Raw genomic sequence first — 16,995 nt, forward strand, 5'->3', positions numbered from 1 at the left:
TTCCCGACCACACAGTAATGACAGCAGCCGACGGGCCTTTCAGAAATTTCTCCAGATGTTCCTCTGTGCTTCCACGTCCATTCTCCATCAAATCAGAACTGTCCACAGCCCCTATTTAACAGATACGATATCATTTTTCACCGGAGGGCTGAGCACATGCAGGCGCGCTGCCATCTTCTCCTCCTTTATTGGCTAGTTTGCACTCATATTTCACCTTTTCCCTTCTTATATCTTTTTTAATTGCCTTTTGTTGGATTTTTAAAAGCTTCCCAATCATCCAACTTCCCACTCACTTTTGCTACATTATGTGCCCTTTCCTTAGCTTTTCTGCAGTCCTTAACTCCCCTTGACAGCCACGGTTGCACTGCCATTTAAGAACAACTTCTTCTGTGGGACATATCTATTCTGCGCCTTGTGAACTATTTCCAGAAATTTCAGCTATCTCTGCTCTGCCACCAACCCATCAGTATTCTCCTTCCTCATGCCTAATTCCCTTTATTCCACTGTGATACTGATGCATGGGACTTATGCGTCTCCCTCTCAAAATGCAGTATAAATTAAATCATAGTATGATCACTGCCTCCTAAAGTTTCCTTTACATTAAGCTCCCTAATAAAATCTAGGTTATTACACAACTACCAATCTAAGATAGCCCTTCCCTGAGTAAGCTCAAGCACAAGTTTCTCTGAAAAGCCATCTCGTAAGCATTCAACAAATACCCTCTCGAGATCCTGATTTTCCCAATCCTCTTGCATATTGAAGTCCTCCATTACAATTGTGTCATTACCCTTACTACATGCCTTTTCCAGCTCCCTTTGCAATCTCAACCCCACATTCAGTCCTGTATTCACCCCTTTCAATTTTGGTGCACCATGCTCATCCTTTTGATTACTAACTTGGTCTGAGGTCTTGGCAACATCTGCCTCCACAACCTCTCCACTAACTGTTCTAGCACTATGGTTCCCATTCCCCTGCAACTCTTGTTTAAACTCCACGGTCAGGGGCATATCTACGGAAAACAGCGCCTATGGCAAGCACTGAAATTGCGCCCTGTCCGAATATCTGACACCCATCTTTTAGATAACTTTACCATGATATCAGCTCAAAATTACAAGTCAAGCTCATTAATCTTTTAATTAACAAATTATGGCACTACATGAAAATTATAACTACACCTTCCTTGCTGTCACTGATGCAAATTGGTCTATGATGTGATTAAAGTCAGTTTTTTGAGTTTCTTCTCTTTCTACACTCAGCAGAGCAAGATCACAGAGTCTGCCTTGACCCATGGAGGCTCTCAAATACAAAAGTATTAGTTTTAACTTGCTGAATGATCTCTCACAGCTGGCGATGGAAACTGCAATGGTTAGCATTATCTGAATAGCAATGCGAAGACTGGGGAAGACGCTCTCATCTCCATACTGAACAATAAATTCAAGAAGCTCTTCAGGTCTTGATATTTTCATGTTGACCCGCCTTAATAGCAACATTCTGCAATCCAAAATTTCTTCATATAGCTGCTGTCCATCAACATCAGAGCTGTACAATTCGCCCAAATTTTCGCACTTCTTTAGGTCATTACTGTGGGCGCTGTGACACTGTCCCTCGACATCGAGAAGGAAGCCAAACTTGGCATCAGTGTTGTGCAAACAAGCGAACCCTCTGTCCATTTCTCTGTGAAGATGGTTGAGTGTTCCCTTCATGACTCTTTCCATATCCTCCTTAGCTGTTAACCCAGCGTCTCTCGGGTTCCCATCAGCCATTCGTTTCTTTCGTCTCTGACATCTTCCAACTTCAATATTCCATTCTTGACAGAGACCGACTCCTTCTTTGAGTGACTCACTGACTAACACTTCTCTTTCATCATAAAAATGATCTCGGAGGGCTATCAAATCCAGGGCAGCATCGTGGAAGTTCATGCTAGGATCCTGCAGCCTCTTTTGAATACAGTCAATGCGAATGAGTACTTTGTTCCAAAATCCTAGCAAAATCAGAAAATTGTAACTCAACATGCGGTTGTACAGCTGCCTTGCGTAACTTCTTATAATTGCTTTTGTTATGTTATAATTGCACTGCTCCTGGGAAACGCGGTCTCATTCTGCCCTGCAGAGCTGATGTACGGTTAGAGTGACAATAAAGTTTTTTGAATCTTTGAATCTTGAATCTTCTTATTTCACTGGTCTTGTTTTCATTGTCTATCATGTCCTGGAGAACTTGAAGTATCTCCTCAAGGTATTTGTTGACGGACTTCACTGCTTCTGGTCCTTGCACTCCACCTGGTTTCGACTCTGACTTAACAACCACAGGCACGGCGTTTTTGAGTTTTTCCTAGCGCTGGGTTGAACAAGAGAAAAACACGTAGAGAGCTTCAATGGTTCCAAAAAACGTGACCATCATTGTATCCTGCTTGGCTGCATGTACACCCACCAAGTTGAGCGAGTGATTGTCGCAATTCACTAACACTGCCAGGTTGTTTTTCTCACTTATTCTTTGATGAACACCACTTCTGTGTCCAGCCATCACAGCAGCATTGTCATAGCACTTGTAGTTCCATTTTGTCCTTCTCTAGCTGTTTCAAGATGTCTTCAACCAAGCTCTCAGCATCCTTCTGGCTTATCTGGATAAAACCAAGGAAGGACTCTCTAACATGGACTGTTTTCCTCTCAAAATCAACTTCCACATACCTCACTACTTCTGACATCTGCTCACGGTGAGTCGAGTCAAACATGAGACCATAGTACTTGGCTTTACGAATGCTTCTCAGTGAACTCTGGTGAACAGTGGATGCCATCATACGGATGAATTTGTTCTGGACACCTGGTGAAAGATAGAACGTGGATCCAGGACTTTCCAAATGAGTGAGGTGTTCTTTTATGACAGGGTCAAAGATGGCCAGTAGTTTCAGTAAGTCAAGGAAATTTCCCACACTGTCATCGCCTAGCTGAAGTGACTCCGTGTCCTTGCAAAGCCAGGTTCTGAATCGCAAGGAATTTTATGCAGTGAAGGATTCTCGTCAAGATATCACGCCACTTCTGTTTTTCCTTCTCAATGTGTGCATCAATAACTCCTCTGTTTCCAGCTAAATTTATTTCCATTTCTTTCCACTGTATGAAGCATTCCTGATGATTCTTGGCATTTTCATGAACACTAATCCTTTCAGGTGCTTTCCACTGGTTGAATCCACTTTCCTGCTCCAATGAGGATTGATGGTCTGACCGGGAATAGAGAAGACAACAGATACAAAATGCAGACTTTTTAGAAGGGGAATAGACCAGCCATGAGCAGGTCACTTCCTCACCATGACCATTTCCCAATTTCCTCTTGAACCAAGTTCCGTTCATCGAGCGGTTATTTGTTGATAGGAAAGGCCTCTCACTGTTCTGGAAATACTTTGAACCCAGCTTTATTATTTCTGTTCTCAACGTGTCAGGCAGAATTGCTTTTCCAGTATCCTTGTGGAACTTCAGAAGTCCATTGTCATGCTGTTCAATCACTTCTGGTATGACAGTTCGAGGCTCTTTGACACCATCCAGTTCACTAGGTTCAGTGCCAGGTTCAATCTCGTCAGGTAAAATCTCATCAATAAACTCAACATCACCACCACCACCGTCGTCTTCCCCTCCTGTCATGTTCACCTTCTCTGTGGCAGCCTCACTCCTAATCTCGTCATACTCGATTTATCTGACTTGACTTCCTCCTCGACTTGTGACGCATTTGTACTTGATCCACCTTTGGATTCTAACAAACTTGTAGCAAGTGTAGGTGACTCCAAGGAATGTGTTGAACTACTTACTCCGGGCTTTTCAAAGAAGGGCATGAAGAACTTGCTCGACTTCTTGGCTTCCTCCGCCTCCAACTTTCATCTCTTCCATCCTTCAGCTCTACTTTCCTTCTTCTTCATGAAGAAACGTTTCATGGTCTTCTTACACAATGCTCTGAAATAAGGCCATCCCAGTGCTTCTCGCCCATGATAATCAAAGACAGATCATACATCTGAAGAAAATTCTTTTTTCACTATCCGAGGCTGGCTTGTCTGACTTTAATAGAAACTACTCAGTGGCGCCCAGGGCACGTGCCATACCTGCCGCACCTTAGATACGCCACTGCCCACTGTGCTGCATTAACAAACCTTCCCGCTAGGATATTAGTCCCCCTCCAGTTCAGGTGCAAACAGTCCCTTCTGTACAGGTCCCACCTTCCCTGGAAGAGAGCCCAATGATCCAAAAATCTTATGCCCTCCCTCCTACACCAATTCCTTAGCCGCATATTAAACTGTATGATCTCCCTAGTTCTAGCCTCACTAGCACATCATGAAATTAATTTTTCTGCAGCATCAGTACCATGCAATACATAAAATTACTACGGTACTTTGCAAAAGTCTCGGGCTTCCAGGCTGTATATTTGTGCCTAAGTCTTTTGCACAATACTGTACGTCATTAAATTTGTTGTTTTGCAGCAGCAGTGCAGTGCAATACATAAAATTTATGACCAAGTTATACTAGTAAATTAATAAAGGGAAATAATAAAATTAATAAAAGGGAAATAGTGAACAGTTATGGACCGTTCAGAAATCTGATGGCGGGGGGAAGAAGCTGTTGCTAAAATGTGGAGTGTATCTGAGGAGAAAAAAAAAAGAGTTAGTGTTTCAGGTCTGAGACCTCTTGTTAGACCTGAAGTTTGCAGGAGATGCACATTCTGAGGATTCCAGCTCTTCCTACCCTTTCTGATGGTCAGGTATAATGATTGTTTGATGGCTCTGGGCTTGTACTCACTGGAGTTTGGCATGGGGTGGGGGGTTAACTGCATTGAAACCTACAACTATTGAAAGGCCTAAACAGAATGAACTTACAGCAAATGATTCCAGTACTGAGGTGGGGGGGGGGGGAGGGTCTTGGACTGGAGGGCACAGCCTCAGAATCGAAGGATGTTTCTTTAGAACACAGACAAAGAAGAATTTCTTTAGCCTGAGAGTGGTGAACCTGTGGCGTTCATTGCTACAAAAGGCTGTGGCGACCAAGATATTGAGTAATTTAAAGTGGAAGCTAATAGGTTCTTGAGTAGCTAAGGCATCAAAGGTTATGGGGAGAAGGTAGGAGAATGGGGTTGTGAAGAAAAATAAATCAGCTGTGATCAAGTAGCCGAGCAAACTTGATGGGTGAAATGGCCTAATTCTGATCCTACATCTTATGGAGAAAATAATCCAAATTCATCAAACCTCACATTATCCTCTAATCCAGGCAACATCCTGGAGAAATTCTTCTGCTCCTTCTCCAATATATCTTTCCTGTAATGCAGCAAACAGTACAGCACACAGGATGAACGTGACCCAGAGAAAGTCTTATATTGATATTGGTTTATTATTGTTACATGTACCAAGACACAGTAAATAGCTTGTCCTGCATGCTTTTCATACAGATCAAATCATTACACAGTGCACTGAGGTAGAATAAGATACCAAAAACGGACAACTTAGGTAAATGATAAGTACAAGATCACACAAATTAGATTATGAAGCTAAGAGTCCATCTTATCGTACAAGAGGATTGTTCAAGAGTCTGATAACAGTGGGGTAGCAGCTCTTCTTCAGCCCAGTGGCACATGCTTTCAGGTTTTTCATTCTTTTGGTTGATGGACGAGGGAAGAAGAGAGAATATCTGGGTGGGGTAGGATCTCTGATTATGCTGTCTGTTTTACCGAGACAGCAAGTTTAGACCAAGTCCATGCCACAGTGGCTGGTTCTTGTGATGTGTTGAGCTGTATCCCACCTCTGCAGCTTCTTGCAGTCACGTGCAGAGCAGTTGCCATACCAAGCTATTATGCATCCATGATTTCTGAGACGCATCAAGAAAAATTGGTGTCAACAGGGGTGAGAAAATTTGCAAATGCTGGAAATCCAAAGCAACACACACAAAATGCTGGAGAAACTCAGCAAGGCCAGGCAGCGTCTATGGAAAAGAGTAAATAATCAACTTTTCCGGCAGAGACCCTTCATCAACTATTTATTCTTTTCCATAGATACAGCCTGGCCTGCTGAGTTCCTCAGAGACATACCGAATTTCTTTAGTCTCTTGAGGATGTCGAGATGATGGTGAGCTTTCTTGGCTGTGACATCAATGTAGTTGGACTAAGACAGCGAATTGGTGATGTTCACTCCCAGGAGCTTGAAGCTCCTCAATCTCAAGTTACAAGGATGTAAACAGGAGCATGTGTACCACCCCCCTTCCTGAAGTCAATGAACAGATCTTTTGTTTGATTTTCAACTTTTATATTAAGTGTCCCGACTGAAAAAGGTGTTTTGTGCAATTCCTTGGCCTCACATGGAGTATTGTGTTCATTTCTGTCATTCATATTTTAGAAAGAATGTGCAGGGATTGGAGAGAGATCTGGAAAAGATTTTTTGGAATGAGTTCCGTCATGAGGAGGCTACAGTTACAAGGATAGATCAGAGAGTTTGGCTCTGTTCCTTTTGGAGAAGGCTGGGGGGAAAATATGATCAAAGTTTATAAAATGATGAGGAACGTACAAAATGAATAGAGGGAGGATATTCCCTTTAGTGTTGAGGTTAAAGCTAAAAACCACTAGTACAAAATAAAGGAAAAGTGAATTAACAGTGACATTATAAAAAGCTTTTTCTGAAGCACATATCTGAAACTGAAATGTACTGCCTGCAGATAGCCTTATGCCTTTGAAGTAAAAAATTAGAAAATATACTATATGGTGAAAATTTTTTTGCAAAATAAAACATGCAGTTGGTGGAACGTGGTTGTCACTCTCTCACTACAACCCCCTCTGTGGTCTCTGTTGCTCTACAGCTCCCTGCCTATGTATCACCCAGACTCGCTATCATAGCCCAGCACCTCCCTCTGGTGCCCCTCCTTCCTGATCTTCCATGGTCCAGTCTCCTCTCCTATTAGATTCCTTCTTCAGCCCTTTAAATCTTCCACCTCCCACCTCCCAGTTTCATCCTCTCCACCTTCTCCCTCATGCGGTTTCACCTGCCAACTTGTACAACTTAGTTCTTAACTTCACCTTCTTATTCTGCTTTCTGCTCCCTTCCTTTCCAGTCCTGATGAAGGGCCTCAGCCTGAAACGTCGAATATTTATTCCCCTCCATAGATTCTGTCTGACCTGCTGAGTTCCTCTAGCATTTTGTGCGCATTGCTCTGCATTTTCAGTATCTACATAATCTGTCACAACCTTTGATCTACGGTTCTCCACGAATGGTGGGTTTTCGCACTGGCCATGCTGCGTGCGCTGCTGTCAGAAGAAGGCCCACTTGTTCATGTTCTCCCTCCCTGCCTCCCACCCCCTCCCCCCAAGTCAGGAAGCTTGGAAAAGTGACGCGGGGGTTTATAACATCAGAACACCAAGTGCTGGTCCCCCACACTCATTGTTGCAGGGGCTTCCCTCTCTCCCTCACTGGTAAAAGAGAGATAGAGCCCGTCTGAGATAACGAAGTGCTGGATTACGGACTGAAGTTTTTAATGGACTCTAGACCAAGGTCTCTTTGAGGGATTTTGCTATTGCTGGCATGCTGGGGGGTGGAGGGATCGGTGGTTCTGCTGGTGTAAGTGAGGGGAGTGAGTGGGGAGGGTCGATCCTTCTGTTGCTGCTTTGCATGGGAGGGGGAAGGGGGGCTTTGGGATTCTATTTCTATCATTCATTCTTTGGGGTTTCTTGTTTCATGGATGTCTGCAAAGAGTAAGAATTTCAGATTGTACCTTGTATACATTCTCTGATATTAAATTGAACTATTTGAACCTCACAGGGTTTTCACATTCCACTGCCACAGTAAATAAGAAATAGGTGCAGAAGGCAGAAGGCAGCCCATCATCTGCCCGGCCAGTCTATCATGACTGATTTATCATCCCTTTCAACTGCATTCTTCTGCCTTCTTCCCGTAACTTTTGATGTCCTTAATAATAAAGAACCTATCAACCTTCACCTTAAATATACCCAATGCCTTGGCCTCTACAACTTTCTGTGGCAATGAATAACCACCTCTCTGGCTAAAGAAATTCTTCCTCATCTCTGTTCCAAAGGGACATCTGTGTATTCTGAGTCTGCGCTCTTCGATCCAAAACTCCCCCACAAATAACTACGTAGATACCAGCTTGTGGGCTTTTTACACCTGTATTGTAAATCTAAGTTGAACAGATGAAGGACACAAGAAACATTAAACTTCTTACAATTCAAATGTTTCAGCCTCACCTTCTTATTTCGATTTACACTAAGGAAGTAGATACTCTCTGTTCCCACAAATGGTGGTCCCCAGGCTCTAGTTTCATCGCCAGCACCTGTTAACATGGGAAAGATTTAACAATATGATCACATCTTACTTTTTTATTACTTACTTTTACTACATTAAAGATGAGTTTTTATTTTTTTACCTTTCTCTCCTTAATTATCTCACTTCCTAAATTCTAACTTTAGTTTCTTTTACCATTAACATCTGCACTTTATTTCTATTGTTATATAAATTTGATATTACTTGTTTAATATTTATATAACTCTTTATTTATGATCATTTCCAAATGTTGTTTTTTGTTACATGTTACACCCTCACCAACATACCACAGCAAACTCACAATGCATATAAACGTACAGCACTGTGCAAGTCTGAGGCACATGCAAAAAAGGTTCTGTAAAGTGAAGATGCTTTCAAAAGTAGTGAAGTTTCTAAAAATACTACAAAGAAGAGTAAACAGTAAAAAACTAAATCAAATCAATATTTGGTGTGACCTCCCTATGCCTTTAAAACTGTATCAATTGGTACACTGTCGTGTAGTTTTATAAGAAATTCAGCTGGCAAAGTTGGTCCAAGCACCTTGGAGAACTTGCCACAGTTCTTCTGCAGACTTCGGCTGTCTTACTTGCTTGTCTCTCCAGACAATCCTAGAGAGTCTTGATGATGTTGAGATCAGGGCTCTGTTGGGGCCATACCATCTGATACCATTTAAAAAATCTAGGGTACCTAAGACTTTTGCGAAGTACTGTATATAGTGAATAAAGTTTATTCTTGATCCCTTTGTTGTTTTGCTATCCTTTTTCAGGTCTCTGTGGGGAAAATGGTGCTTGTGCACGAGAAGATGAACTTGGGAAACTCCACCAGAGCGACCTGGGTTCAACTCTGCCGCAGAAAAACCCTGGGGTATGTTGGGAAGCATTCAGACTGAAGCAAATAACCAGTGTGCCACACTGGAATTCACTAGAACTGGGGAAATATTCAAGGAAGGATTAGTCTTGTAAAAAAAATCTGTCAGTGAAAACAATGGCAAGAGAAACAGTTAATCGAATAAGGGGGTGACACAGTAGTGTAGCTATTTCTATGCTTTTACAGTACCAGTGACCTGCGTTCAATTATGCCACAGTCTGTAAGGAGATTATATGTTCTCCCTGTGACTGCATGGGTTTTGTCTGGGTACTCTGGTTTCCTCCCACAATCCAAAGATGTTTGGGTTAGTTGGTTAATTGGTCATATGAGTGCAATTAGACATCGTGGGCTTGTTGGGCCAGAAGGGATAGTTACTGTGCTGTATCACCAAATAAAATAAAAACACTTCTTAAGCTGTGTTAATAAATCTACAAAGGATAATCTCTCATAATTAAAGTGGGAGTTTTAATGAATTAAAAAGTAACAATTCCTTCCTATTAAACTGCACATTAGCAGCATCTAAGATCCATCGAACACGGTAGTGCAGCGGTTAGCTATTACAGTGCCAGTGACTCAAGTTCAGTTCCCGCCGCTGTCTGTAATTTATTTCCCTGACTGCATAGGTTTCCTCTGGGTGCCCAGGTTTTCTCCCATATTCCAAAGACAAACGGGTTAGTACATTAATTGGCTACAGGGTGTAATTGGGTACCGTGGATTCTATGGGCTGAAGCACTTAAAGTACTGTAAGATCACTTTGCTGTTTACTACTCTTCACTAGTTCAGGATCATCCTGAAAGGTAAGAATTTATCTAAAATCCGGACTTCTTCTGCAAACCTTCTTCCTAAAGCCCTTTCCCAATTTTGAATATTCTTACTTCAAACGGGTTACCAGAAGTTCAGGGTGGCACGGTGACACAGCTAACAAAGTCACTGCTTCACAGCGCCTGAGCTCAATCCTGTCCATGAGTCCACTGAGGATGGAGTTTGGATGTTCTCCAGACAACTGGATACATATCGTTCGAGCGATTCAGTTGCCATAAGACCAAAAGACATTTGAGCAGAATTAGGCCATTCAGCCCATCAAGTCTGTTCCACCATTCCATTCAAAAAGATACAACACCCTTGTCAACCCTGTTTTCCTGCCTTTGATGGCCCGACTAATCAAGAATCTATTAACCTCTGCTCTAAATATACCTAATGACACGGATGGCCTCCACAACCATCTGTGGCAATAAATTGCACAGATTCACCACCCTCAGGATAAAGAAATTCCTCCTCATCTCTGTTCTGAAGAGGGGGGAGGAGGAGGAGGAGGGAGGGAGAGGGAGAATATGAGTAACTACAAAAAAATACATAGAGGGAAAAGGAGAGTGTGCCGTAGTTACCCAGAAAGTCACCAAAGAACAGACTGTGACTGTCGCCTTGATAAAATGTATTGCTTGTTTGTACTCCACATAAATCACCTAATCCACCTCCTCTGCTTTTAAGTAGGATTTCTATACTTGACTAATTTCCTGTAGGACACAAATAAGTCCCAGGATTTTAATCAAGCTCATCCTTGAAAAAAGTACAAACCTAAAAATAGTAAATCTTACATACTGACCACAAACTTCCCTTCCAGACCATTAGCTAGTTCTCTCCTCTTGGATATTTTCCCATTTTTGGAACAAAAAACCCTTAATGTCCGACATCCTTATGATTGCTACCCCAGTGTCCCTGTTCTCTCCTTGCTGCCACATCAGAAACACTCAGTAACAACTTTATTAGGCACAGGAGAGGAATGTAATGTGGTCTTCTGCTACGGTAGTCCATCCACTCCAGGATTCAACATGTTGTGCATTCAGACATGCCCTTTAACACATCGCTGTTGTGAGGCAACACACAGAAAATGCTGGAGGAACTCAGCAGGTCAGGCAGCAACCATGGAAATGAATAAACAGTCGATGTTTCAGGCTGGGATCCTTCATCAAGACTGGAAAGGAAGGGAGAAAACACCAGAATAAAAAGGAAGCAGATTAAGCTTGAAGGTGATAGGTGAAGGTTGGGAAAGAAAGGGCTGTAGAAAAAGACCATAAGACGTAGGAGCAGATTTAGGGCATTCAGTCCATTATATCTGCTCTTCCATTCCATCATGGCTGATTTATTTTCCCTCTTATTTTCCCTTTTATTTATTAAAAAATAAAAATTCCTATATTTACACGCAACAAGTGACTTTGATCAAGCCGGGGTGTAGCATTATTCAGACGCATAACAGCCCTCAGGAAGAAGCTGTTTCTCAGACTTACTGTCTTAACTAAGATGTTTCTGTATCTCCTTCCAGATAGCAAGAGATTGAACAGACAGTGTCCGGGATGGAATGGGTCTTTAATGACGTTACGAGCATGCCATAGGTATCGAGAGTTGTAGATCATCCCCAGGTCCAGTAGTTGAGTCCCAATGATGTGCTGATCTGTTGGAGTGCTTTGTGATCTGTCTTGCTGCAACTAGAGTACCACACTGTCATTCTGTATGTCAGCATGATAAAAGGTCGCAGCAATTTTTGAGGCAGATCAGCTCTCCGTAAGCACCTCAGGTAGTACAGTCACCGTTGTGCCTTCCCTACCATCAAGGTTGTGTTGATGGACCAAGAGAGCTTCTCGATGATGTCCATTCCCAAAAACTCAAAACTCCCCATTTATGAATAATAGAACTTATTCAGGACCTCTTGCTTTCCTGAAGTCAATTATCATTTCTTTTGTCTTCTTGATGTTGATTGACATGTTGCGGTTCCTGCACCAATTGGACAGTTTCAGCACCTCCTCTCTATATGCAGATTTGTTATTGTTTGTAATTAGGCCAATCACAGTTGTGTTGTTGGCAAATTTGATGACTGAGTTGAGCAGGAAAATTAACACCAAGTCAAGGCTACCGGAAAACATAAAATGTACCAAACATACCAACCTTCACTCTGTATTCCACAGATGCTGATTGTAACAATATTTTTATTCAAGTTCAGTATTCCATTACCTGGTCTTTCTACTTTGATAATTTCTGCACCCAAGTCTCCCAAGATCATTGTAGCAAATGGTCCTGCTAACACCCTGTTTGAAATAGGCAAAGGAAAAAATGATTAGATTCACATTGCTAAATTCTCACAAAATAAACAGATTTATTTGTGGTATGGAACATGAGTATACCTTGTGAGGTCTAGGACTTTAATTCCTTCTAACGGTTTCACATTTCCTGTAAACCAAAACACAGTTTTAGAAGTCATCATCAAATAACACACATTCAAGTTACATGGAACACAGTCAATACAGTACAGTATAGATCGTACTCTAAGATCAATCCAACCCCTTTCTCCTACATAATTCTCAACTTTTCTATCATCTATGTGCCTATCTCAGAGCATATTAAATGCCTCTAATGTATCTGGCAGGGTGTTCCACACACCTACCACTCTCTGTGTAAAAAAACCTACCTCTGACATCCCCTTAATTATCTCCAATCACCTTAAAATTATGCAGCCTAGTATGAGCCATTACCACCCTAGGAAACAGTCTCTGGCTATTTCTCCACTCCATGTATGCCTCTGACCAAGTTGTGCACATGAAAGATGTGACACAAACATAGCATTGACTTAAAAGAGAAGGAACGCACTGCAAATTGTAGACAGCCCAGTCAGACTGGTCTACAGATTTGAGACAAAGGGTGATTCCAGGAACGCAGTCTGGCTGCATTATCAATTGTATTATTATGTCTTTGCTACAGCTGGCTGAGTAGATAACTTTTGAAACAATGAGAGAAAATCATCAGGTGTAAGTTCTGAATGACAAATATACAAAAAATTTTGGAAATTGTAAAATCATGATACTTTCATGACCCCGTCTGCACACAAACAATGGTCATTTTTTTTTTGATGAGCTTATACAACATTTAGAATTTTATTGCAAACTTCCAGGCTGCTTGATAGGAGTGCTGGGAAACAAATAGATAGATTTTGAACCTGAGCCACAGAAAAGGATAGCAAAGCAGATGAACAAACAGTTGGTCAACTATCTAAATAGGAGTAGCTCTATTTGTCACATTTACATTGAAACATACAGTGAAATGTGTTGTTTGCATCAAATCAAATCAGCAAGGATTGTGCTGGAGGCAGCCCAAAGTGGCGCCATGCTTCAAGTGGCAATATAGTATGCCCACAACTTGTTAACCCTAACCTGTACATCTTTGGACTGTGGGAGGAAATCAGAGCACCTAGAGGAAATCCATTCAGTCGCGGGGAGAATGTACAAACTCCATACAGACAGCTGCAGGAATTGAACCCTGGACTTATAGCTGATGCTGAAAAGCATTGTGGTAATTACTACTTTACCGTGCTGATCTTGAGAGACAAGTTAAAAGAGAGAACTAGAAGAGTTTTGGGAATGGAGTCCCAGGTCAGGCCAGCTGAAAGCAGAGCCGTTAGTGTTGAAGATATTAAAATCAATGTGCAAGATGGATATACAGTAAGAGTAGGATTCCTGTAAGTTTGGAAACAAATAAAAATAAGGGAAAAGGGATCATTGTCACTGTCAAGTCAAATCGAATAAAATTCATTGTCATTTAACTATATACATGTTTACCACGAAACAAGATAACTTTTCTCCGCACCAGACCAGGGTGTAAAGCACAGTAGTAGTACACACACACAAACAAACACACAATAACACAGGAAAGGAAGAATTAAATCTACCAATGAATTATGCATAGATAAACAAAGCAAAGTGCATAAATTAAATATTGTAGGCTACAGAACAAATTATCCAGAGTCACTTCGAACGTGATGATGTAGGGAGTTCAGAAGCCTAATGACCTGCGGAAAGAGGCGCAGTCGACGTTTCAGGCCGAGACCCTGACGAAGTCCTGACGAAGGGTCTCGGCCTGAAACGTCGACTGCGCCTCTTCCTATAGATGCTGCCTGGCCTGCTGCGTTCACCAGCAACTTTGATGTATGTTGCTTGAATTTCCAGCATCTGCAGAATTCCTGTTGTTGACCTGCGGAAAGAAGCTGTTTCCCACTCTGACTATTCAGAATTGGTGGAGGGGCAGGTAGTGCTGAGGAAACAGGAAGACTGCAGAAGGACTTAGGCAGATTAGGAGAATGGGCAAGAAAGTGGCAAATGAAATACACTGTTAGAAAATAATCATGCACTTTGGTAGTAGAAATAAATGTGAAGAATATTTTCTAAAACGCGAGAAAATCCAAAAATCTGAGATGCAAAAGAGACTTGGGAGTTCTTGTGCAGAACACCCGAAAGGTTAACTTACAGGTTGAGTCGTTGGTGAGGAAGGCACATGCAATGTTACCATACTTTTCAAGAGGTATAGAGTATAAGAGCAGGGATGTGATGCTGAGGCTTCATAAGGCACTGGTGAGGACTCTCCTTGAGTATTGTGAACAGTTTTGGGCTCCTTATCTAAGAAAAGATGTGGGGGTATTGGAGAGGATTCAGAGGTGTTTCACAAGGATGATTCCAGGAATGAAACGGTTTTCCTATGAGGAGCATTTGATGGCTCTGGGCCTGTACTCACTGGACATTAGAAGGATGAGGAGGGATCTCATTGAAACCTTCTGAATGTTGAAAGGCCTAGTCAGAGTAGATGTGGAAAGGATGCTTTCCCATGGTGGGGGAGTCTAGGACAAGAGGGCACTGCCTCAGGATAGAGGGGTGTCCATTTAAAACAGAGATGCGGAAAAATTTCTTCAGCCAGAGTGGTGAATTTGTGGAATTTGTTTCCACAGGCAGCTATGGAGACCAGGTCGCTGGGTGTCTTTAAGGAGGAGTTTGATAGGTTCTTAATTGGTCACGGCATCAAAGGTTACAGTGAGAAGGCCTAGGAGTGGGACTGAGGAGGGGGATAAAAAAGGATCAGCCATGATTGAATGGCGGAGAAGACTCAATGGGCCAAGTGGTCGAATTCTGCTCCTCCATCTTATGGTCTTCTTGTCTTTATGCACCAGAGTCTCCTGCCTGATGGTAGAATGTCAGTTGTGGGAAAAGCTAAAGATGGCGCCAGCGATTTTTGTGGGCCTGGGCGACTTCTTCCAGTCTGTCCATGAAACAGTTTAAATCTCCTGTTCTCATGTCTCTTCTTTCCTTTTCAAGTTGACTGGGGTTGATGATCTGTAGCTGTGCTCAAGCTACGGTCTTCATGGGTGGTGGGTTCTCACTCTCAGAACTCACTGAGCGGCCCAGTGATTCAGATCTCCAGGAATAGCTTGGAAGATGTATGTCTTTGGGGTGCATCCCTGTGGATGACTCGATTCCTCACCGACATCACCAGCTGAAGCGTCGCAGGAGATGGAAACATTGAGACAGCAGGCGTTGCTGTCAGAGGCCTCTACACTCCAGTGGTATCTCTCTATCTTTCAATGGAGAGTGAGTCTGCTGGCTCCGGATCAGGGGAACTCGAATAAGCGACGCTGAAGTTTTGTGGATGTCTGTGAAGAGTAAGAATTTCAGGTTCTATACTGTACACATTCTCTGATATTAAATGGAACCGTTGAACTATTGAAAGAGGGTGCTGGATGGATAGATGGGATCTTTGAAAATACTAAGGGCCCAGGGTACACAGCACTCCTGATAAACTCCTGATATTTTGGCTTGTGCTTAGGCTCATGTGTTGTTTATTTTGTGCCTATCAGCTGTGTGCCTTGTTGTTTATATCTGTGTTTCTTGTATTTGTGATTTTAGCTACCTGTTATGGATTGTACAGCACTTTGGTCAACCTGAGTTGTTTTTAAATGTGCTTTATAAATAAATTTGACCTGACTTGACTCCTGATAAATGTCCCCGATAGATGGTAGGAAGGTCCCTATTTCCCAAATTCCCTCGGGATCAATGAAGTATATCTATCTATGATCCTCTCAGCTGTTCCCACAGTTCTGTGTGGGGATTTCCAGTCCGATGCTCTGCTGTTCTTATACCGGGTGGTAATGCAGCTCGTCAGGACACTCTCAATCATGCTCCTGTAAAAATTCAGACAAGGTGGTGAGGAGGGTGGGAAGCCTCACTGGCCTCAATCTCCTCAGAAAGTGGAGGTGCTGCTGTGCCTTCTTACTCAGGGAGGTGATATTCAGAGATCAGTTTGTGACATGGACTCCCAGGAATTTGGCACACTTAACTCTCTCTACGGAGGAGGCATGCATGTGTGGGTAGGAGGAGTGGTTCATCTGCACCTTCCGAAAGTCCACAATCGTTTCCTTGGTCTTCTCCACATTCAAACTTAGATTGCTGTTCTCACACCAGTCCATCAGCCGCTCCACTTCCTCTCTGTACACATTCTCTGATATTAAATGGAACCGTTGAACTATTGAAAGAGGATGCTGGATGGATAGATGGGATCTTTGAAAATACTAAGGGCCCAGGGTATACAGCACTCCTGATAAACTCATCGTTGTTGTGTCATCCGCAAACTTGATGATATGGTTTGAGATGAACCCTGACACAGTAATGTGTCCGCAGTGTGAACAGCAGCGGGCTGAACACACAGCCCTACGGAGCACCAGAGCTCAACATAGTGGGACTAGAGACATTTCTGAAATGTCTCTACTGACAACTTGTCTGTGTGGACTCAGAACTGGCTCGCTCACAGAAGGCAGAGGGTGATAAAAGATGGAGCGTATTCTACCTGGAGGTCAGTGATCAGTTGTGTTCTACATGTATTTGTTCTGGGACCCTGGCTCTTCATGATCTTTATAAATGACTTGGATGAGGAAGTGGAAGGGTGAGACTGCGGAAGACAAGAAGGTCAATGGAATTGTGGATAGTGTAGAAGGTTGCAGTGGGACATTGATAGGACACAGAGCAGGGCTGAGA

At 42.6% G+C, this 16,995-nt stretch overlaps 1 protein-coding gene across 5 annotated transcripts in view; it reads right to left on the reverse strand.

Annotated features, from left to right (window-relative positions):
- The window catches only part of sugct (succinyl-CoA:glutarate-CoA transferase), a 563,356-nt gene that overhangs the window by 505,023 nt on the left and 41,338 nt on the right, over positions 1 to 16,995 (reverse strand). For 4 of the 5 annotated variants that reach the window (XR_010020283.1, XM_063066726.1, XM_063066693.1 and 1 more), the window contains exons 2-4: positions 12,331 to 12,376; positions 12,161 to 12,234; positions 8,212 to 8,297 (exon numbers count right to left, since the gene is read on the reverse strand). Coding sequence is in view for 4 of the 5 variants with exons in the window: in XM_063066726.1 (XP_062922796.1) it covers positions 8,212 to 8,297; positions 12,161 to 12,234; positions 12,331 to 12,376 (206 nt within the window). In the remaining variant the exon portion in view is untranslated. Of the gene's footprint in view, positions 1 to 8,211; positions 8,298 to 12,160; positions 12,235 to 12,330; positions 12,377 to 12,645; positions 12,751 to 16,995 lie in introns of those variants that run through there. The other variant, XM_063066716.1, reaches the window with a different exon arrangement.

Source organism: Mobula hypostoma, chromosome 1 (assembly GCF_963921235.1).
Source record: "Mobula hypostoma chromosome 1, sMobHyp1.1, whole genome shotgun sequence".
Taxonomy (NCBI): domain Eukaryota; kingdom Metazoa; phylum Chordata; class Chondrichthyes; order Myliobatiformes; family Myliobatidae; genus Mobula; species Mobula hypostoma.